General features: G+C 40.4%; 1 protein-coding gene across 6 annotated transcripts in view; it reads right to left on the reverse strand.

Annotated features, from left to right (window-relative positions):
- sugt1 (SGT1 homolog, MIS12 kinetochore complex assembly cochaperone) overlaps positions 1 to 24,870 on the reverse strand; it is a 183,742-nt gene extending 158,872 nt beyond the window's left edge. Inside the window, exons 1-5 of one of the 6 annotated variants that reach the window (XM_072263500.1) lie at positions 24,784 to 24,865; positions 24,632 to 24,680; positions 13,330 to 13,420; positions 6,922 to 6,991; positions 3,734 to 3,804 (exon numbers count right to left, since the gene is read on the reverse strand). In XM_072263500.1, the coding sequence (XP_072119601.1) occupies positions 3,734 to 3,804; positions 6,922 to 6,991; positions 13,330 to 13,420; positions 24,632 to 24,680; positions 24,784 to 24,797 (295 nt within the window). In that variant the 5' untranslated portion in view covers positions 24,798 to 24,865. Of the gene's footprint in view, positions 1 to 3,733; positions 3,805 to 6,921; positions 6,992 to 13,329; positions 13,421 to 24,631; positions 24,681 to 24,783 lie in introns of all 6 variants that reach the window. The other 5 variants (XM_072263501.1, XM_072263499.1, XM_072263502.1 and 2 more) reach the window with 5 other exon arrangements.
- Between the last annotated feature and the right edge of the window lie 244 nt (positions 24,871 to 25,114).

Consider the following 25,114-nt stretch of genomic DNA (forward strand, 5'->3'; position numbering starts at 1 on the left):
AAACATTCTTTTCAACATTTTAAGCAAGATTACTGTATTATTTTTGTTTTGTATGATTTTAGAGTGGAAAAAAGGAAAGGAGCACCATGCAAAAGTTTGGGCACCCCAAGAGATTTGAGTTCTCATAACTTTTACCAAGGTCTCAGACCATAATTATTTTACAGCCATCGTTAGGAAAGGCCAGGTGATGCAAATTTCAAAGCTTTATAAATACCGACTCCTCAAACCTTGTCCCAACAATCAGTCAACACACATAAAAATTGCTGGTGAACACAGCAGGCCAGGCAGCATCTCTAGGAAGAGGTGCAGTCGACGTTTCAGGCCGAGACCCTTCGTCAGGACTAACTGAAGGAAGAGTGAGTAAGGGATTTGAAAGTTGGAGGGGGAGGGGGAGATCCAAAATGATAGGAGAAGACAGGAGGGGGAGGGATGGAGCCAAGAGCTGGACAGGTGATTGGCAAAGGGAATATGAGAGGATCACGGGACAGAAGGCCCGGGAAGAAAGACAAGTGGGAGGGGGGGACCCAGAGGATGGGCAAGGGGTATATTCGGAGGGACAGAGGGAGAAAAAGGAGAGTGAGAGAAAGAATGTGTGTATAAAAATAAGTAACAGATGGGGTACGAGGGGGAGGTGGGGCATTAGCAGAAGTTAGAGAAGTCGATGTTCATGCTGATTTAGCAGACTCTGGAGTGCTGGTGCACTGTTCTACTGTGCAGCGACACCTGCACAAATATGACCTGCATGGAAGAGTCATCAGAATAAAACCTTTCCTGCGTCCTCACCACAAAATTCAGCATCAGAAGTTTGCAAAGGAACATCTAAACAAGCCTGATGCATTTTGGAAACAAGTCCTGTGGTTAAAATAGAAGTTTTTGGTCGCAATGAGCAAAGGTATGTTTGGAGAAAAAAGGGTGCAGAATTTCATGAAAAGAACACCTCTCCAACTGTTAAGCACGGGAGTGGATCGATCATGCTTTGGGCTTGTGCTGCCGCCAGTGGCACGGGGAACATTTCACTGGTAGAGGGAAGAATGAATTCAAATAAATACCAGCAAATTCTGGAAGCAAACATCACACTGTCTGTAAAAAAGCTGAAGATGAAAACAGGATGGCTTCTACAACAGGATAATGATCCTAAACACAACTCAAAATCCACAATGGACTACCTCAAGAGGCACAAGCTGAAGGTTTTGCCATGGCCCTCACAATCCCCTGATCTAAACGTCACTGAAGATCTGTGGATAGACCTCAAAAGAGCAGTATATGCAAGACGGCCCAAGAATCTCACAGAACGGAAGCCTTTTGCAAGGAAGAATGGGCGAAAATCCCTCTAACAAGAATTGAAAGACTTTTAGCTGGCTACAGAAAGCGTTTACAAGCTGTGGTACTTGCCAAAGGGGATGTTACTAAGTACTGACCATGCAGGGTGCCCAAACTTTTGCTTCAGGCCTTTTCTTTTGTTATTTTGAAACTATAAAAGATAGAAATAAAAAAGTAATCTTGCTTAAAATATTAAAGGAATGTGTCATCTTTAACTGTATGCCTTTTGGAAATCGGGTCATCTTTTACTTGCTTAGCTATTCACAGTAACAGAAATTTTGACCAGGGTGCCCAAACTTTTGCATGCCACTGTACACTTGTCCAGAAATTCTGCTAGTCTGACACCCAGGTCCTGAGCATGCCAAATTATGTTTTACTGGTATTTGCCAACACTCTTCCTGCCTACTGAAACTGCTCTCTGCCCAATGTTATTTCCCGGCTTAACTATACCTATACTTTCCCCATCAGCCTCCCATTTCCAACACCAAGTAATACTGTAATCATTCAAAACTGTCCATGCATTGATTCACAATGCCTTATTTTGTATTTCAACACATTGGGTAGGTTACATTCATTCCTGCTAAACATTAAATAAATGCAACAATTGTACAGAAAAATGAAGCTTTAAAGCTGTCAGCACATGAAGAAAAATATCTGGTCATACAAATAAAGCTATAGTAAGCATATTGCAATTATGTAGAAATTCACTAAGTACTGGGTGAAGTCATTCAAATAAATTGAGATTATTGCAGATAATAAAAATCACAGTAAGTTCTTCAATAGTACTTGCAACTGTCAAAGGCTCTAACCTCTCCAAAGCCTTTCATTTGATACACTGCTTATTTGACAACAGGACTGGATATAAAAAGATTAAAGATTAAGAAGCCCAAGGTTTTGCTGCCTGTCTACCATTATGTTTCCCAGCAACTTGCATCTCTCACAAACATGCCCTAGCCACAAACTGCACAGTCTTCATTAACTCTTATCAAACCAGCACCTCAACAGATGGCCTATACTACCTGTCAAGAAAGTGACTATGAGATTCTTAAATTTATCCAAAAGGGTTGAATTTTAAAACAAGACCAAGTAGAATGTAAAAAAGTACCAATTTCTTGATTACACCGAAAACATTTATCAGATAGATTTGAATTTAATCTATTTATTTTTTGCGGTGTAATATATAATTGGTGTAAAAAATTATATTGTACTAATCTAAGTCGAACATTTATTGTATTTGTCATACTGTCAGGACAAAGTCTTGACCAATTTGTTTCATCAATATTAGTATTCAGATCCGTTTCCCATTTTTGCTTTGACTTATGGGTTCCTTGTTTAATTGTCCGTTCTTGAATCAAATTATACATACAAGAAATAAATTTTTTAATTTTCCCTTTTTGTATTAAAATTTCAATTTCATTAGGTTTTGGCAAAAACATTGTTTGACCCAGCTTATCTTTTAAGTAAGCCCTTAATTGAAAGTAATAAAAGAAAGTATTATTAGATATTTTATATTTATCCTTTAATTGTTCAAATGACATCAATATACCTCGTTCAAAACAATCTCCTATAAATTTAATCCCTTTTTGGTACCAATTATATAAAAGTTGATTGTCCATTGTAAAAGGAATAAGTCTGCTTTGGAACAAAGGCCTCCTTGCTAATAGAGATTTCTGTGTTTCATTATCAAATAACAAATTACTGGAACTCAACTTCCACATAATCCTGTATTATTTCTATTAGGTGATATTGAAGGGATAAAACCGAAACTTAAATTGAATAAATATCAGAAAGAATTTATAAAAATTGCATTGGCAGTAGCTAAGAAGACTATAGCAGTTACTTGGAAATCTGATTCGCATTTAAGTATGGATCGTTGGAATAATGAAATGGCTAGTTCTATTCCACTCGAAAAAATTACTCATAATTTAAGAGACAAATATGTAACATTTTTGAATATTTGGCGCCCTTATTTACAAAAGATAGGATGGCATATTTAAGTGCTCCGATAAAGACTTTGGTCACTTGGGGAAAGTAACGAATAATTATACCAAATTTATTTTGAATCCCATGGAGCATGTGGAAACCTTCCAATACCCAGGCGGTTCTTTTCTTCCTTTCTTTCTTTTTAGGTAGGACTATATATGGGGGCGGGGGGGGGGAGGGTAGATTCTATTTTTTCACATATTCCTTTTGAAAATTCAATAAAAATTATATTACAAAAAAAAAGAAAGTGATTATGCTTAAAATTTCGCATCCTTTTCCTCTCTCTCCACAACCTGCCTCTTCCTGGCCTTAACTTCAACCTGACCTATAACCCTTCAAGACCTTGGCTCTTCCAATTTCTTATTACTAATGGCGCCAATTTAAAAATTGTTCACTTCCTCAGCTGCGTCTTGAGCATTCAAATACCTACCATCTAGTTCTTGTCCTCTTGTAAAAGATTCCATTGACAAGTGATACATCTTTAGGTGATACTCTGCAATTCTAAATAAAGATAAATATATTAAAAAGGCACCTTAAAAAAAAATTTATTTATCAATCAAACATCTTTTGATACTTGTTTAGACTGTCAATTATCAAAAAACTCTTGTATTATACCACAGAAGAAACACTGTCTGGTTAGAACTTTCCAAAGCTTTTATAAATGGAGTCTCTGATTACAGTTGGATTTGATTATCCCTTTAGTATTCTCCTAATACTTAAGAAACTGCATAATCAGTCATCAAACGATTCTATAAATTTTTATTAACATGGACCCTTTTACAAGGTAGACTTCAACCCTTCAAAAGAAAGAACAGATTTTCTATGTTCTGAGATTGGTAGCTAGCTATACCTAGCCCACGCTACTTTTCTCAGAGTGCAGCACAGAATGTTTCAGCACAAACAGCCACTTGCACCTCTCAATGTACTTGGCAGACAGTGCCAGTGCAGACTGTCATCTTTCTTGGCAGGTGTCAAGGTTGTTAATGATGAAGATTATCATAACATTCAATCCTCCAAAAACACTCAGAAATTGCTAAAGTAGTTTTGTAATTAAACCTTAATTACAGAGAACAGTGAATCATTTAAACTAATTAAAAAGTTCCACTGACCTCCTTCTTCAGTTATTTGAATAGAATCATTGTACTTGCTCCAGGCTTAAAGTGAGATAGGTGCAGCAGGTAGATTTTCTAGCCTGAGCTGGAAGCCTGATGAAGTTTGCCTTGTCTTGCAGGAGTCCATAAGTCATCCATTGATATTATCTCTTAGCAGCTAGTCACTTAGACCTTCAACACTGGCTTTTGTTGTTACCAGCAGTGGTTACTGGGACTACCATGGGGAAATACCATTCCAGTATTTTATGCCACACAAGGCCTTGTGTGATCAGGACAGATTCAGATAGAAGTCACAACAGGAGTCAAGACCACACTTAACACTTCAACTAGCAGCAAGCTTGGATGGCTTCCCTCAGATAACAAGTACAGACTTTAAAGGAATATTCATATTACGATGCTAGTCCAGATAATACAGCTGTATTTGGATTATTATTGCTTATTTGTTTCCTAGTCACATTATTCTTGTTTAGTTCAGTAATGGAAAATTTAACCCAGATACTGGTCCCATAGAGCTGGTAATGAGTTTTCTTTTTGCTTGGAATATTATTGCTTAAATATTACATCACTTCAACTATTGAACAAGGAACTTCAAGCTTCTGTCTGTGGTCCTCTCAATTCAAGCCCTGACTCTGGCTTACTTTCCATCCTGCCAGCTTCCAAAGATCCATGTGACAAAAGAATTTCTGACTCTGAATGAAATTTGGTTAACAATCTGATATGGGAGCCCTATTTTCCCTCCCCCAATAGGCTGTGAGTACATGAGCAGGATTTCCTGATAGCAACCAAAAAGCTTATTAGGTGTATATGGTCACATTACCATCAAAGTTATTATGAGAAAAACGGTTCAGCTATTGTATGCCACAGTGAAATCAAGAGGTAGCCAGCAGAGCAGTGTGGTGTGCTAGCAGGACAATATCATGGCCCTTCAGATATTGTCACCTCTTCTGCTTTGTTGGATATCTGTGAAAAGCATGACAAGACAGCCATGTCCTAATTATAGTACCTTCTTTTATTGTTTGAGGTATGACATTCTGATACATACCCTGGACAACAAATTTTTTCTTAAAGTGTTGCTTCCCCAGAACTTTTTTTGTTGTTGTTTAAGATAGACCATTTGAGGCTGAACACTAATATAATTTCAGACTACTTGTACAATGTAGGAATTTGAAGAAACAAGAAATTAATTTTTATTGAATATAATGCGTTCAATTGCATAATGGTGCTGACACTTAAAATAGATCAAGTAAGCTAAATTGTTTTGTTGATTATTTTTGTTTGTACTCAAGTCTGAGGCTTCTTGCTTAAGTGTCCAACAATAATCAGCCAGCACTGATGGATTCCAGTTGCCCTGATATCATTTCTCCATTAATGCAATGCCCTGGTGAAACCCTTCATCATGCTCGTCACTGACAACACCAAGATTTGCAAGGAAAAAGGTCTAAATGGAAATGCAGAAAATGGATCTTTACTGACATGCCTTTGTATGCTTGAAGCATGTTACCAAACAGCTGCACCTAATTTAATGCTCTGCAGTTGCCAAGAAATTCTTCAATGACATCCTGGAATGCCTTCCATGCGATTTTCTCCAGTTCCATTAGAATTTCTTCAAATTGGCTGTTATTGATGACATGTTTGATTTGCGGAACAACAAAAATGCCATCCTTAAACTGGGCATCAGTTATTCAGACTTGAATTATGAATTGAAATAACAAACACAGGCAATTTTTTTAAGCGTTACACAACACATAATAGTCTTGTCACTGCAGCAAACATTGCAATAACTTGTTAGCTCATTCTTTTGCATCAGTTCCTAGACTCTTCCTTTCAATTTATACTGACATGATTCTGAAAGCAATTTCTCTCTCAGGCAAATCTTAATCACTTACAATCAATCTTTGATAAAAAAAAATTGCTTATATTCACCTATCATGCACTCATTAAATTGACTGCCAGTGCGGTGATGCCTTTGTTCACAAAAAGGATATGATCTTAAAAGAACATTTGGTTATGATTGAAATGCATTGATGACACTTCAGTACAGTGTATTCCTGCATATTGAGAGCAGTCGTCGTTTGTAAATTGAAAAAATGTACTTCAAAAGATTGCATTATAACAATAATTTATAAATTACCACTTGGAAAGAGAGGATCATTGTATGGAAGGATCCACCATTAAAAGGCATTATATTTTAAATTAACACACAAAATGCTGGAGGAACTCAGCAGATCAGGCAGCATCTATGGAAATGAATAAACAGTCCAGTCCTGATGAAGGATCTCAGTCTACAACGTCGACTGCTCATTCATCTCCATTGATATTACCTGACCTGCTGAGTTCCTCCAGCATTTTGTGTGGTTTGCTTTGGATTTCTAGCATCTGCAGAATTTCTTGTGTTTGTATTTTAAATTACTACAAGTCATGTAAATGAATTATTTCATCCGAACATTACGTAATTGTAAAGCAAGAGTAATTAGTTAAGACAGCATACAAAATAAAACATACTCACCCTTTTCTAAGATATGCTAAAGCATAGTTTGGTTTCAGCTCGAGGGCTTTGCTGGCATCTTTTAAAACCTCTACAAAACAAAAAAGCCAATTTGACAGCAAGTTAATTTCTATTTTCATGCTCTTGAAAACGGTTCTGAGGCACATTTAATTTAGACACAGGGAAAAGGTGCGGCATTTCATTGCTCATTAAAAGAAAACCTAAGATCATCCAAAACAGCAAACAATCTGAAGAACTCTGTGGTTCGAGTAGCATCTGTGGAAGAAAAAGAATTTTCGATGTTTTGCGTCAAAACTCTGCGTGTTGAGTGAAGGGGTGAGACTGGGAATACAGGAAATGCAAGTGAATGGCAAGATGGAAGCAGAGCCAGATGGGAGAGGGGGAGGGGAGCAAGGAGTGTTGAGGAAAAGGGGTCAAAAAAAATTAGAGCACCAGAGGTGGGTCGGAAAGGCAGAACGTTACCTAAAATTGGAAAACTAAATATTCATGCCAGAGAGTTGCAGACCACCTCTCACAAAATGAGTTGTTGTTCCTCAATTTTGAGTTGGGCCCACCCTTGCTGTAGAGAAGGCCAAGGATGGACATGCCATTGTGGGATTGGGAAAGGGAATTGAAATGACATGCAACCGGATGGCCACTGCACATCAAGCATACAAGCTGTGAAGGATTATTTTTTATTTAGAGATACAGCATAGATTTCAGCCCAATGAGCCCATGTCACCCAATTACACCTATGTGACCAATTAACCTGTACATCTTTGGAATGTAGAAGGAAATCCACGTGGTTTCAGAGAGAATGTACAAACTCATTACAGAGAGCAGCCGAAATTAAGTCAGGTTGCTGGCACAGTAATAGCGTTACTCTAACCACTGCACTGCAGTGACACCCGAAATGTCTCACTGATATAGAGGAAACCACACCAGGAGCAGCAAATTGAGTTAATGAGGTTGGAGGTGGTGCATGTGATCCTTTGCTTCACCTCAAAGGACTTATTAGGTCACCAGATGGTAGTGAGGAAAGTGATGCAACCTCATGCATTACACCTCTTGTGACTGCAGGGGAAAGTACCAGAGGTCAGGGAGGGATAAGCAGACCAGGGAACAATGGAGAGAGTTGTTCGTGAGGACGGCAAAAAGGGGTAAGAAGAAAATGTGGTTGCTTATGAGATTACATTGCAACTACCAAAATGAGAAAGGGTGATATACCGGATGCAGAGGCTCAGAGGGTGTATGATGGGGACTCAGGTAACGGACTCCCATTAAGATGCCATGCTTCCTGAAAAAAAAAAGGACATTTCAGATCTTCTGGACAAGAAAGTCACACTATTAGAGAAGATGCAGTGTGGACAAACTGGAAGAAACAAGGGACAAGGTAGGAAGAGGTATAATCTTAGGAGCTGTGGGAGTCGGTGGACAGTCCATCCTGTGATGGAGACAGCATAATATAGAAAACAGAAAAATGTCAGAAATGGTCCACAGGAATTTGAAAGCAGAATCAAAGTTAGTGGCATTAAAAGTTACCACTAAAATTAGTGAGTTCTGCACAGGTGCAGGAAATAGCATTAATGCAATGATCAATGCAATGAGGAATAGTACCAGAGAAGATTTGAAACAGGGACTGTTCCACAGAGCCAACAAGAAGGTATAGATGAAGCCCATACAGGTGCCCACGGCTACATTTTTGATTTGTCAGGATAGAGAGAAGAGTCAAAAGTTGTTCAGGGTAATTTTGTTACACCACTCCTCAGTCCAATCACCTTGGCCTCTCTTCTCAGCACTCCCCATTCCCCTCTTTATACAAACAACCTTGTCATTCCACTCGCAGTTCTGATGCAGGATTTTGACCCGAAATATTGACAATTCTCGTCCCCCCCAATCATAGATGCTGCTTGACCTTTAAGTTTTTTCAGTAGATTTCTCATTGCTCCTGCTTCCAGCATCTGCAGTCTCATGTGACATGTTTTGTTTTTGTAACAGCCTTTTAACATGTCCAATTTCAAAAATTTATCACAATAATCCTTAGTATAATCAACTAGTGTTTAGTATCAGATTAAAATTACATTCTTGCTAACATACTGAGACCAAATAAAGAATACAACACCTCTTGAAAAATGAAGTACTGATGTCACCATCACCCTGATATAATATCAAAGCTATATTTCCTAGCTTTAATCAAATTTTACTGGATAGAATTCATAAGTCATTTATATTATTTCTTCAGAAAGAGCTGTCAAGACAGATCAGCTATTACAGGTGAAATAAAAATCAGAAGCATCAGCAATGAAGATGCCATGCAAGTTCTGAGGCAAGTCTGGAACAAGCTAGGGTGAGTAGGACCAGCATTTGTTATTGTGGAAGGCAGTAGATCTAGCAGTCTTTAAAGCACTGCCTGAGAAAGTGGTAGAGACAGGTATTCTCACAGCATTTAAGTATCTGGATGAGCTCATGAACTGCTCAGGCTAAATATACCGCAAACAAAAGAAATGCAGTTAAATATAATCAGTATAGACAGGTACATAGACATGACAGATTGCAGAGCCCCGGTGCAGTACAATTCCATGACTCTAGAATGGATTCCATTTCCCAACCATATAACAGAAATTGTATGAGCAACACACAAAATGCTGAAATTCAGTAGGTCAGGAAGCTTCTGTGGAGAGAAATGAACAATCAACATTTTTGGCCAAGATCTTTCATCAGCACTGGAAAGGAAAAGGGCAGAAGCCAAAATTAAAAGGTAGGGGGGAGGTAAGGATCAACAGTACCACCTCCCCTTCACCTTAAATGCATACACTCTGATATTTGATATTTTGACCCTGGGGAAGAAAGTTAGACTGGATGCTGTCTACGTCCCTCTCATTACCTTAAACTTCTATTGGGTCTCCCTCAACTTTCAGGAAAACAACCCAAGCTTAGGTTGTTCAATCTACAATTTCAACTGGTCCTCTTCATCCATGACACAGGTTACTTCAAAGTAATCCAATAAATTAATCAAACATGATTTCCCTATCATGTGACATCAAAGCTTTTGCAAGAAATGACTTAGAATCAGAAGATGCAGAATTCTTGTGAGTAGAGTTAAGGAACTGCCATTGGTAAAAAGGCAAGTCATATACAGTACAGGCCTCCAAATAGTAGCCAGGATGTAGGGTACAAACTGCAACAGGAGATTGAAAAGGCATGCAAGAATGTCGATATTCCAATGGTCCTGGGGTCTTCAATATGCATGCAGACTGGGAAAAACAAGTTGACATTGTCCCAAGAGAATGAATTTGTAGAATGCATAAAAGATGGCTTTTAGAACAGCCTGCGGTTGAGGTTGGGGAAAAGACAATTCTGGATTTGGAGTGCAATGAACCAGATTTGCTTGGGATGCAGTTATCATATGATAGAATTCACCCTGCAATTTGAGAGAGAGAGAGATTCTAACATTACATGTATCAGTATTGCTGCTGTGTAAAAGTAACAGAGGCACGAGAGGAGCTGGGCAAAGTTGATTGGAAAGGGACCGCAGGAAGCATGATGGTACAGCAGCAATGGTAAGAGTTTCTGGAAGTAATTTGGAAGATGCGGGACCATTTCACCTTAAAGCAGCAGCAGCAGCATTCTCAAGGGAAAATGACATAATCATGACCAACAAAGGAAGTCAAAGACAGCAATAAAGCAGAAGAAAAGGCATACAATATTGCAAAAATTAGTGAGAAGCTACAGGACTAAGAATACTCAAAAACCAAAGGGCAACTAAAATAGCAAACGGGAGCATGGACGAAATATGAAGTTAAGCTAACCAATAACATAAAAGAATACCAATTTTGTTTTTAGATATATAGTATAAAGCGTAAAAGAAAGGCAGGAGTAGACAAAGTAGAAAGCAAAGACTTGGAATAAAGGGAACCTTTTCTAGTTGGCTGCCAGAGACTAGTGGTGCTCCCCAGCAGTCAGTGTTGAGTCCACTATTTTTTAGGTTAATGACCTGGATGACAGAATTGATGGTTTTGTAGATGACAGAAAGACAGTTGAAGGGGCCAGTCAGAAAGACGTAGCATGAAGCAGGACTTGGGTAGGTTTGGAGAATAGGCAAAGAATCAGCAGATCAAATAGTGTAGGGAAGTGTACTTTGGCAGAAGGAATAAAAGCAAAAATTACTTGCTAAGTAAGCAGAGAATTCAGAAATCAGAGGTTCAGGCTTGTGAGTCCCTCATGCAGAATTCCCTAAAAAGTTAACTTGCAAAATGAGTTGGTAGTACGAAAGGCATATGCAATGTTAGCAATCATTTTTGAGAGGACGAGGATATAAAAGCAGTGAGTCTGTGGTGGCCAGTGCTATCATGTTTGCTGTTGTGTGCTGGGGCAGCAGGCCGAGGGTAGCAGACACCAACAGAATCAACAAACTCATTCGTAAGGCCAGTGATGTTGTGGGGATGGAACTGGACTCTCTGACGGTGGTGTCTGAAAAGGGGATGCTGTCCAACTTGCATGCCATCTTGGACAATGTCTCCCATCCACTACATAATGTACTGGTTGGGCACAGGAGTACATTCAGCCAGAGACTCATTCCACCGAGATGCAACACTGAGCGTCATAGGAAGTCATTCCTGCCTGTGGCCATCGAACTTTACAACTCCTCCCTTGGAGGGTCAGACACCCTGAGCCAATAGGCTGGTCCTGGACTTATTTCCTGGCATTTACATATTACTATTTAATTATTTATGATTTATTACTATTTAATTATTTATGGTGCAACTGTAACAAAAACCAATTTCCCCCGGGATCAATAAAGTATAACTATAACTAATACTGAAGTTTTGTAAGGCATCAATCACTCACATCACATTTAGAGTATTGTGGGCAGTTTTCTGGCCCATATCCTAGGATGTACTGGGTTGGAGAGGTTCCAGGGGAGGTTTATAAGCATGATCCCAAGTACGAAAGGGTTATATGAGAAGCATTTGAAAGCTCCAGGACTGTACTTACTGGAGCTTAGATAGATGAATCAGGGGGTTTGTGGGGGGTTGGGGGGGGGAAGGAAGAGAATGTCATTCAAGGGTATCCAATATTCAAAGGCTTGGATATGGAATGTGTGCAGAGAGGATGTTTCCAGTAGAGTCTAAGGCCAGAGGGCACAAATTCAGAATAAAAGAACATCTCCTTACAACAGAGATGAGGAGGAATTTCTTCAGCTAGAGGGTGGTAACTCTAGAATTCACTGTTACAGATGGCTGTGGAGGCCAAGTCATTGGCTATACTTAAAAGCTAACGCTGGTAGGTTCTTAATTGATCAGGGTAATACAAGTTACAGGGAAAAGGCAGGCGAATGTGATTGAGAGGGAATAAGCCATGATCAAATGACAGAAAAAAACTCAATGAGCCAAATCGCCTAGTTCTGCATGACTTGTTGTCTTAAAAACATTGCCCCAATTACAGTTCCACCCCAGGTTACAAACGCCCAAATTACACACTGCCTGCATATAGAAATGAACATTAGGGAAGCTAACAGGATATATTTACTGGCTGCTGCAGGGCTGTTAGCATTTCCTGCTGCCTGGGAATTCAGTTCATGGTTGTATTCCTGACTTGTGAACTGTTCAAGTTACAAACAACGCACAGGACTGAACCGTGCCATAAACTGGGGAGGACCTGTACTTCAGGATTTTTTTTTCCAAGATTACCTGCTTTAACACCTTAACAAATTACATTTTCCCCAAACAGATGCTGTCATTTGTTAAAATAATATTCTCTAAAATCATGATTGTCAGAGGTTTTCCCACAAATGACATTTATGCATTCACAGAGAACTAAAGGGGCCATTTATTTTATTTATTGAGATACAGCACAGAACAAGCCCTTCCAGCCATGCCACCCAGAGACCCCCGATTTAACCTTAACGTGATCATGGGACAATTTATAATGACTAATTAACCTACCAGCTGCTACTACTTTGGACTACAAGAGGAACCTGGAGCACCTGAAGGAAACTGATGGGGTCATGGGGAGAACATACAAACTCTTTACAGACAGCAGTAAGAATTGGACCCAGGTCATTGCTAGAGTAAATCATGTGCTAATCACTACATTACCATACCACCCTTTCTATCTGCATTAAAAGGAATGCAAAATACAAGTAGAATTAGTCAAGCTTGTACAAACTCTGGATTTCCAAACCTCAGCTGGTAAAATGACAGAATGCCTATTCTTGTAAGGACATATTAATGAAGTGAAATTCCTGAAGATACAATTTAATTTGATCACAAGCTAATTAAAGATCACATTCATTACATAACAATAGAATTCAAAGGGACCAGTCTGTTACCGACAGCCTAGAAACAATTTATCTCTCCCCAGACTCAAAAGACCATACTGGTAAAGAAATCAGAGGGAGGATATAATCTTCATCATAATTAAATGTACCTTTGTAACTCTGAAGCAATATATTTGCATAAGCTCTTTGGCAATAATATTCTGCAACATCCAAATCCTGTTCCACTGCTGCATTCAACTCCTGGAAGAAAACAAATTTTCATTATGTTATGGAACTTTTTTTTTTAAATCACACATACATCAAAATGTGTCATTGTGCATCAAATTGAATCAGCAAGGATTGAGCTGAGCAGCCCAAAGGTGTCACCACACTTCCGGCGCCAATGTAGCATGCCCACAATTAACCCTAATATGGGAGGAAACCGCAACTCCTATAGGAAACCCATATGGTCAAAGAGAGAACATACATACTCCCTATGGGCAGAGGCATGAATCAAACTCCGATCTTGTACAGTTGGCACTGTAAAGTTTTCCGCTAACCGCTGCACTACCATGCCATCCTATCAATAAACAGCACAGCTTTGCCACTCCACTGTTAACAAAATCCCATAGACCGATTTGAAAATAAATCAATTCAATAAATCAAACACAAAACTGTAAATTTCAGATAACATAACTAGTCATATTTTTCTGAGACTTTTCTCTTCCTTTTTACTAAGAAACCCTAAACTATACAGTTCCATCAGAGTAGCAACAATAGTTGAAGAGATAGCGAACCAGAAAGAACTGCATTAAATGCATCCAGGTTTCAAAGAAATAAGACATGCACAAAAGTTCTATTTAGCATATCAAATTTTTGAATCATATATTGCGAACTTTCTAAGGGCAATTTTCATTCCCAAATGGCTGTAATGTGGTGGTGCAGGATGGGGAATCATCAAAACAGCAGCACCTGACCCAGAGCATACCACACAAGGATAAGGAGATATGTTACGAGGACTCACTCAGTGCCTCAAATTACTCATGTCAATCTCTGTCTTGAATGAATTCAGCAAATGTGACACGACAACCCTCTTTTGAGTGCAGAATTGCAAGGATTCATTTCTCTCTGAGCAAAGAAATGCTTTACAACTTTTGCTTTGAACGCCAGTTTATTATTTTGAACATAGAACAGTATAGCACAGGAACAGAACTTTTGGCTCAAGGTGTTGTGCCAAACCAATTAAACTAGTAATTAAATGTTTAACTAAACCAACCCCTCTTGCCTGCAATTTTTTAAAAAATTATTAGAGAAATAATGTAGAATAGGCCCTTCCTGCCCTTCAAGCCGTGCCACCAGCAACCCACCAACTTAACCCTAATCTAATCACAGGACAATTTACTAATTAAACTACTAAACAGTATATCTTTGGACTGGGAGAAAACCAGAGCACCTGGAGGAAACCCGCAAGGTCATCTGTACTATAAAGCATTGTGCTAGCCACTATGACACCATGCCGCCCATGTTACTACGTTCTCTGGACATTCGTGTGTCTAAGAGCCTCTTAAAGCCCTCTATCATATTTACCTCCACCACCACTACTGGCAGATCATACTGGACACCCGGCATTGTTTAAAAAGAACTTACCCTGAAGAGGGCTGAACATAGTGATTATGGCACTAAACAGCAACTCCTTTACTTGCATCTTCAGAAACAGCGTTATTTCTATCTTTGCTATCTTTTTTTCCCCCCCTTTCAAGGTTCCTTTGAAGACTCTGACCTGGAGTTACACCCCGACTGCGGTTCTTTGCAGGAATGGGACCCACTCTCAGGGCCTCGTGACCAGTTGCTTTTTGATATCCCAATGACTCGGCCTAGGAGACTAGGGTGCCAGATTTTCATGGCTCTGGAGGCGGGCTGCTTCAAGGTTGGTGCTGACAACTGATGCGTCGTGGGAGAACAAGGAAGATTGGAAGCAGCAGGCTTGCTGCTGGCTGTGAGCCCAGAAGCACAGAGCTCGGAAAAAGCAACACAACAGACTTTTAACACCATAAATCAGCAAGTGCTTTGTTATGTCTCCCCTCTCGCTGTGAAACGGGGACACCTCTTTTTCCCTTATTAGGGAGAAAGAGCCTGTGGCATGTCGAATAACCGGTGAACAAGCAGGCTTTGGGGTACTGTAAGTCTGTCTTTATTGATGCTTTGCTGCATGCTTGAGTGCTTGGTGGGGGACCGGCAATGATTTTTTGCTGCTGGGGACGGAGGTCATTGCCTTGCTGCTGTTTCTGCATGGGAGGGGGGAGCTGGGGGGGCTTTGGGGTTCTAACATTTAACTGTCAATCATTCTTTGGGGCACTCCTCTGCTTTCGTGGATGTTTGCGAAGAAAAAGAATTTCAGGATGTATACTGTATACATTTCTCTGACATTTAATGTACCTATTGAACTTGCCCCTCTCACCTTAAATGCATGACCTGGCCCTGGGAAAAAGATACTGCTCATCTACTCTAACTATGCCCGTGATAATCTTATAAACCTCTATTAAGTCTCCCCTCAGCCTCCACCATTCAGAAGAAAGCAACCAGTTTGTCCAACCTCTCCTTATGGCACATCTTCTAATGCAGGTAGCATCTGGTAAATGTCTTCTGCATCCTCTCCAAAGCCTCCACATCCTTTCTATATTGGGCAAATAGAACTGAATACAATCTCCAGATGTGGCCTAACCAGAATTTTACAAAGCTGTAGCATAACTTTGACTCTTGAACTCAGTGCCAACTGATAAAGGCAAGCAGGCAATATGCCTTCTTTACCACACTATCAACCATGAAGCCATGCACTTAGACTCCAAGAATCCTCAGTGCATCACCATTGTTAAGGATCTTGCTACTATCAGTTATATTTGATCTCCCAAAGGGCAACACCTATCACTTGGCTGGATAAACTCTATCTGCCATTCTCTGCCCAACTCCACAGATGGGGTTTTCCCTTGGATGTTGACATTCCAAACAAGGGAAAACACCATCTGCACATCTTTAAGATTTTATATGATCAAGGATCAAAACGTGTTCACCACATACATATACATTTATTAGGAACTTGCTGTGGTGTATTGGCACTACATTGTACAAAAAGCAACATTCAACAATTAAGAGCACAGAATTATATAAAAAACAAAGCTGCAAAGCATTGATACAAATTAAAATGTGCACGACTACATAAATACCAGTCTGTATTTACAATGTAAATAACATTTTCAAAAGTGGTTTGAAGTGTATGCAATGCAGTGCAGCAACTGAGATAACAATAGAGGGGCTGGGATGGCTAACCAGAATGATCGACCAGAGTAACTGCCTGGGGGAAGGAACTTTTAAAATGGTGAGATGTTTTTGTTTTAATAGTCCTATAGCACTTTCCAGAAGGGAGTGTTTGGAAAAGGCAGGTTGTTGAGTGGGTAGAGTCCACAATGATTTTTCCTGCCGCTTCTTTGTCCTGGACAGATACAAGGCCTGCAGTGATGATAGACTGCAGCAAATGCTCTTTTCAGCTGACATGACAGTTCGCTGTAGTTTTCATATATTGAGAGGATGCTGTACCAAACCAGACAGTAATGGCTGATGCAAGGATGCTCTAGATGATGGCAGTGTAGAATTGCACCAGCATGTTCTGGTAAAGATGGATTTCTACCAAATGCGGCAAAAAGTGTATCTTCTGCCAACCTTTTAGATAATAAAGGAGATACGGTTCTCCCACCTGACATCCTGAAAAATAATGCTGCCCAGGAACTTGAATATTGAAACAGTGCTAACTGTAGAGTTGAAGAAGAGACTTTTCTCCTGAAGTCAACATGCATCTCCACAGTTTTGAGGGCATTTGCCTCCAAGTTGTTGTGATCCTAGCTTGTTTACTTCCTGGTGATATTTAGATTGGTAGCCTCTGGTGATCAGTCCAATAACAGTGCTGTTGTCCATTAACTTTATCAGTGTAACAGATGGATCATTGGAGGCACATTGTGTTTTCTCCCCTCTCCTATTTTCTTGGTGTAGAGAGAAAATAGGAGAGGGGAGAAAACACAACCCTGTGGCACACAAGTGCTGAGCGAACGGAATGTGGATATGTGCTTACTATCTCCATATCCTATATACTTAACGGAGATAATTTTTCATTTCTCAAAACTCTAGAATTTTGACCAAATATGCCCCTCGCATAACAAACCCAAGAATCAATCTGGTGAACTTCCTAACAAGTATATTCCTCCTTAATTGAAACATCAGACCAATGTACTGCGTTCTGATGTGGTTTCACCAGGGCCCGACATAATCAGATTACGACAACTTGTACAACTACGTACTTCACCTCAAGGAGAGGTTGAAATTCCATTTCCAGTTCCTCACTCCATTCCACATTTAATCTTTATCAGTATTATTACAGGTGTCCCCCGCTTTTCGAATGTTCACTTTACGAAACCTCACTGTTATGAAAGACCTACATTAGTTCCCTGTTTTCACTTTCAGAAGGTGTTTTCACTGTGACAAATAAAAAGCAGCGCGCGATAAAATATCAGTGCGCACCCCAAGCAGCCGCTCTCCCCCGGATTCGGAACTGCATTCCCGCCGGCACTGCTTAAACACGTGCCTGTGAGCAGTCGTTTGCAAGATGAGCTCTATGGTATCGGAAAAGCCTAAAAGAGCTCGTAAGGGTGTTACACTTAGCATAAAACTAAACATAATTAAGCGTTTTGATCGTGGTGAACCAAATAAGGACAAAGTGAGTTTGGCTTGTGGAAGCTGACGAAGATGATGTTGAAGAGGTTTTGGCATCCCATGACCAAGAACTGATTGATGAAGAGCTGATGCAATTGGAAGAAGAAAGGATAACAATTGAAACCGAATGCAGTAGCAAACTGAACGTGAAGCAACTGCATGAGATTTTCGCTGCAATGATAAAGTATGACTTTAATTTTGAAAGGGTACGTAGGTTTAGGGGATATTTGCAAGACGGTTTGAGTCCTTACAAAGAACTGTATGATAGAAAAATGCGCGAGGCTCAGCAGTCAAGCAAGCCTTCCACATCAGCCACAGCAGACGACAAACCTCGACCTTCGAAATCAAGGCAGGCAGTCATAGGAGAGATGAGTCAACGTCAGCTGCCTGCTCTAATGGAAACACACGACGAGATGACACCCCAGTGTCCCACCACCCTAACACCCAGGCCGCAGAGAGATACTGATTCACGGAGAATGTAGCAGTAGCCGGGAGACTCACAGCACATCTTTAAGAAAAAAGCTGAAATAAACATGCTCATTAATTAGGTGCCACCCGACACGTAATTGTTGGCCCAGATCAGAGACGACGCAATCGGAAATCGGCACTGATCTGGGCCAACAATTACGTGCCAGGCAGCACCTAATTAATTAGCATGTTTGTTTCGGCTTTTTTCTTAAAGATGTGCTGTGTGCCTCCCGGCTACCGCTGCACCCCTGCATGCTTCGCGGCAATATATCGGTCGGTGGCCTGGAGGGTGGGGGCCACTGCACCACCCCAGCCTGCGACGACTCAGTCTAACACACCATCAGCAGTGTGCTCGGCACTGAACCAATTCCGTCTGGTAAGTGATACTACACTGTACGTACATTATTTCTACTTTATATAGGCTGTGTATTTTTACCTGTTATTTGGTATGATTTGGCAGCTTCATAGCTTAAAGGTTACTGGAGAGCACTTGCACCGTGTTTTTGCCAACAGCGCTTGCGTGAGATTTTCTGCCAACGGCGCTGATGTGAGATTTTCGCTACAGAGAACAGTTCAGTAATGATTGTGGAAAAGTATTTCTACTTTATATAGGCTGTGTATTTATCATATCATTCCTGCTTTTACTATGTGTTACTGATATTTTAGGTTTTGTGTGTTATTTGGCAAGATTTGGTAGATTATTTTTGGGTCTGCGAATGCTCACAAAATTTTCCCATACAAATAAATGGTAATTGCTTCTTTGCTTTACAACATTTCAGCTTACGAACCATTTCATAGGAACGCTCTACCTTCGGATGGCAGGGGAAACCTGTATTCTCAATTCCTTACCACAATGAACTAGGCTCCTTATGTACATTTATTAGTTCCCCACTGCTGCATTCTGTATTGTATTTCCAAATGGCCATCACCTAAAGTGTAGTTTCTGCTATGTATACGCAGAGCAAGAATGCCAGAGTAGGATTAAATGTTTTTACTGAGCCCTGTTAGCCATGGTACACACTGGACTACATAGTGTGGAGGCCACAAACCGGGCCTACCAAGACAAAAAACATGCACACTTGAAAGCCTACGCAAAAAGAGGGGCCTTCCCTACTTAGGACTACCAATCGTTCCACTGCACAATCAATCAGCTGCATGCGCATTTGCCACATTCTCAAAATCGATCGAAAATAGAAAGTTTCTTCTGAACTTTCTATAAGATCTTCTGGCAAACCATACAACAGTCTTTATTCATTTAATCAGTCACAAAGACCTCATTGATGTCAGCCATCAGTCTTCTATTTAAAGGAAAACTCTTCATTGCGAAATCCATGCATGGTCCCCAATGCAAGTCAATTCTCTATAAATAAGGAAGGCAGCAGCATGCCACAGCCGTGTCCTTACCAAAGGTACCTGCAGATGCAGCCAGAGAAAATAGGATGCATCTTCACACCACTCCTTTCCCGATAAATACAATTACTGTATTTTACTGAATTGATGAGATGAATCAAGATAATGCAGAAGAGCCTCTGCAATTCCATAGCAAAGAGAGAACAAACAAAAATTTGTTAAGAGCTCTAAGTAATGGCAGTCTAAGTGCAACAGCCAATTTCCACAACTAAAGCTGCTTATAGCTCAAACCTTTTAGAGTTTCAGAGGAAGAGAGGACCATCTTAAACTACCAGAATCGTAACGGAGTGTAGACTTCTACGTGGATGCATAATGTAAATGCCATGCTTTGCTAAAAGGAGCATTTTTTAAGATAAAAAATTATCTCCACATATCCATCACACCTCATGAGATCCCTTTCATCAGCCAACCAAGAAAAATAACAGGAAGAACCTCTAGTTCAATATCAAAAACATTATCAAACTCAGATTGACAAGTACTGTTCAAGTGCAACCAGATCCTCTATTTCCAACAAGAGAAAAGCTGCATATGCTGGAAATCCTAGCAACACACACACACACACACACACACAAAATGGTGGAGGAACTCATCAGGCCAGGCAGCATCTTTGGAAAAGAGTACAACCAACGTTTCAGGCCAAGATCCTGCCGAAGGGTCTCAGCCCCAACATCGACTGTACTCTTTTCCATAGATGCTGCCTGGTTTGCTGAGTTCCTCCAGCATTTTGAATGTGTTGCTTGGATCTTCTATTTCCTCACTCGTAGAGCCCAGTAAATTTGGATTAGCAACATCTCCTCCACAATCTCCACTGGCACAGGTTACCACAAGGCTGTGTGCTTAGCCCCATGCCCTAATCGCTTTATACTTATAACTGTGTGACTAATTTCAGATCCAATGCCATTTTGAAGTTTACTAATGACAACACTGTCACAGCCTGAATCAAAGATGGTGACAAATCAGCATCTATAAGGGAGAATGAAAATCTGGCTGAATGGTGCCACAACAATACTCAGTATCAGCAAGACCAAGGAGCTGATTATTGACTTCAGGAGAAGGAAACCAGGGTTCCAAGAGCCAGCCTTCAGAGGATAAGAGGCACGGAGGTTCAGAAACTTCAAATTCCTTGGTGTTATCATTTCAGAGGACCTGCTGTGGGCCCAGCAGTTAAGTGCAATTATGAAGAAAGCACTGCAACGTCTCTACTTCCCTAGAAGTTTGTGAAGATTCAGTATGACATCTACATCCTTGACAAACCTATATAGATTTGTGGTGGAGAGTATACTGACTGGCTGCATCACCCCCTGGCATGGAAACACCACTGTCCTTGAACGGAAAATCCTACAAGAAGTAATGGATATGTTCCAGTCCGTCAAGGGTAAAGCTTCCCCAACATTGAGCACATCTACACAAAACATTGTCACAAAAAAGCAGTACCCATCATCAGGGACCCCCCACTACCAAGGACACTGCTGCCATCAGGAAGAATGTACAGGAATCTCGGGACTCTCACCACCAGGTTCAGGAACATTTATTACCCCTCAACCATCAGGCTCTTGAACCAAAGGCAATAAATTCATTCAACTTCATTTGCCCCATCACTGAAATATCCCTACAACCTATGGACTCACTTTCAAAGACTCTATCTCATGTTCTCAATACTTATTGCTAATTTATTTACTATGATTTCTTTTTGCATTTGCATACTGGTTGAATGTCCAGTTGGTGCAGTCTTTCATTGATTCTTTTATGGTTATTATTCTACGATGGATTGAGTATGCCTGCAAGAAATGAACCTCAGGATTACATATGGTGACATAAATACTTTGATAATTAATTTACTTGAACTTTGAGGTACAATAACATTCTGTGTCTTCACTTTGATACACAAAACCACCACAACCATTTACGTATGAATTAGGAGTAGGAGACTACTCAGTCTCTCAAGCTTGCTTTACCTTCAATAAGGTTATGATTGATTTGACCACAGCCTCAACTCCCAACTTCCCCGATACCTTCATCAGTTTTCACTTGTCTTAAAAAAAATCTGTGCTTGAAGACAAGTTCCAAAGCTGTTCCAACTATTGGAAAAAGTATCTTAAATGAGTGTGTCTTTATTTTAGAACAGTGGACCTTCACATAAACTATGCCAACTTAAAAAAAATACAGGATCCCAACTATGTATCTATCTTCATTTAGTATTTAATTGTCAATAAAAACAATTTTTAAGATGCAAGCGGTGATTTTCATGTCTGAGGTTTTTAAACTTGTTCAACTGATTTGCAAATTTTCACTTAAAACTATCCCTCAACACACTTTCAGAAATCAAGGAATACCCATAGTTTCCATTAAACTAGATTAGTGCCCAATTAGTATGCAAGTAAACCCTTGCACAACTGTTCTGTTAGAATTAATTAATGAGTCACAATTTGATTGATATCACCACTTGTGATTCTATACATGGAATCCATTGCTCAAATTTCAAAAAAGAACTTACTAAAGTCTTACTAACTTGATTTGAGTTTTTTGACGAGGATGATTGATGAAGGTAGAGCTGTGGATGTTGTCTACATGGATTTTAGTAAGGCGTTTGACAAGGTCCCTCATGAGAGGCTCATCCAGAAGATGCATGGGATCAATGGTGAATTGGTCTTTTGGATTCAGAAACAGGCTTGCCCATGGAAGACAGAGGGTAGTCGTCGAAGCGTAGATGACTGGCAAAGAATACAGCAGGATATAGATCAGTTGCATATATGGGCAGAAAAATGACATACGAGTTTAACCGAGCCAAATGTGAAGTGCTGCATCATGATAGGTCACATGTAATAAGACAATCCTTAACACTGTTGATGAGCAGACGGATCTTCAAGTCCATGTTTATAGCTCCCTGAAAGAGGCTACATGGATTGATGGGTGGTTACGAAGGCCAATGCCACGCTTGCCTCTATGATTCAAAGCATTGATTTCAAACATCAAGAAGTTACAGCTTTATGAAACTCTAGTTAAGCCATATATGGAATATTGCATACAGCCCTGGTCACCCTATCAAAGGAAGGATGTTGAGGCTTTGAAGAGGGTGCAAAAGAGGTTTACCAGCATGGTGCCTGGATTACAGGGCATGTGCTACTTAATCAACAAACTCTGGAGTGGTAGAGGCTAATGAGAGATCTGATTGAGATTTAAGATTATGAGATGTATAGGTAGAATGGATGGACAGTATTGAGATTTTTCTAAGGGTTTAAAAGTCTAATAATACCAGAGGGCATGCATTTAAGATGAGAGAGAGGGTAATTTCAAAGGAGATGTCAGGGGCAATTTTTTTTTACAACAGCAGTGGATGCCTGGAATGCACAGCCTGAGGTGATGGTAGAGGTGGATACATTCGGGATTTTTAAGAGCCATTCAGATAGGCACATGAATGAAAAAAATTTAAGGACATGAACATTGTGTAGGCAGAAGGGATGAGCTTAGCTGGCCATTTGATTCCTAATTTATTACATTCAGCACAACACCGTGGGCCAAAGGCCAGTTCCTGTAATGCACTGTTCTATGTTATAAATCAGCTTGTCTAACCATGGAGCCAAACTACAACCTACAAATAACTACTCACTGTCAGATTGAGTTGTTTTCCTTCAGAAATCATTCTTTCCCTCAGCATTCAGCCCACCTAATCATATGAAGGGGCCATTTCAAAACTGATATACAATTACAATGCTAAACCGAAACGATACAAAACGTTTGGAAGATTATTTACTTCCTGCCAAAATACGTGAAAAACAGCCAATATTCACCACTCCCCCTACTCGCTGAAGCATACTCCTGATCAACAGGTCCTGAAGAATCCAGGGATTCCCAATGCAATTCTAAGTCCTGACCTCTGAAATGCTTTAACTGTTAAAATAACCACCCACTGTAGCTGTTAATTAAATTAATGAAAAGATATTCTTTCAAAATATGCACGTCAACTATTTTTCCGTCGTTCAGCCGTTTTTCTGTTGAAATGAACAAAGCGTAACCAGGTAATTTCCAACATACAAGTCAAAAACTAAACACAAATGACATTTAACGCTGGAATTAACTAAAAATCCAATATTGGGGAGCTGTCAATATTGAGGCACAAGACCCTTTGCAAGTTTTTTTTCTATAGTTGGTTAGACAGGCTCCAATTTTCCATCTGACCGCTCCTCAAACCCTTTCTTTGCAGAAGTGTGTCACTGTTTCACGATGGATCAAACTCAGCTACCAACATGTTTAAGGACAGGCTCCAAAGACTAAATGAATTTTTAAAAAGCCATTACACAAGAACTCAAGATGCAAAACAAGATCATTTGACTACCATTCTAAACACTATCAATAAAATGTACTGAAGGAACTCACCAGCTCTCCAATTAACTGCAAACTCCAAAAGCAAGCATATGTTACCTGTATGATTTTCTAGCAAACCCTACTCAACCTTGACAAGAATAAAATGTCATTACCAAGTCTAAATCCTATAACTGCCAATTGAGTTCATCACAGCCCCCACTGCATACATGCTGGTCCTTAACAACAAATACTAAACTGTAAGAACGAATCGAAAGAAAGGGGGTGGTCTTCCAAGGATCCAACATTGGTCTATTAGCCCTCGTGTATGAAAGTCAATACGATTTGCTTCGATCAATTGCATAGCATTCAGTAACTGGACTACCCCTCCCACAGAATCTGCGCTGGCCGTTTATCTTCGACAAACCCAGGGCCCCAGAAAGTCGAGCAAGTCAGCAGCTGCCAACACAGCCAACAAATACACCGCACTAGAATTTGGAGGCCCTCACGGGAACACGCAAGACGGTGGCTCCTTACCTCCAAAGCTTTCTCCGGACACTTTGCTATGAATTCATCTGTGAAAACTCTGTCAAAACAAGAAGACCAACAAAAGGTAGAGCATTTCACGTTAACGTTACTAGGTCCGCGCTACACGCCGCCACGTCTGAGGGCCAAATGAAGGCACTCACCGCTCATCCGCCATTACGCTGCCGCCGCCAATTTGGAAACTTCTGGAGCCAGAAGCCGAGTGACGTCAGCGCAGGGGGAGCCCCGCGCATGCGCGGAAAGACGCCGAGGCCGGGCTGGGCCGAGCCGAGCCTCTCGCTGCAGTCGTCTGTGTGGCTGGAGGCGGTGGTGAGCTGAGCTACGGCTCGGGAGGACCATGAACCTCTTCTTCGGTTATCTTCAGTGTGCATTTCTTACGGCAGATCAATTGGAATTGAAATTTGACGTGGGAGGATCGACGGGATTAAAATAAAGCGACACGCTGGCGGTGCTAGAAATCTGAACCTAAATCGT

Source organism: Mobula birostris, chromosome 7, assembly GCF_030028105.1.
Source record: "Mobula birostris isolate sMobBir1 chromosome 7, sMobBir1.hap1, whole genome shotgun sequence".
Lineage (NCBI taxonomy): Eukaryota > Metazoa > Chordata > Chondrichthyes > Myliobatiformes > Myliobatidae > Mobula > Mobula birostris.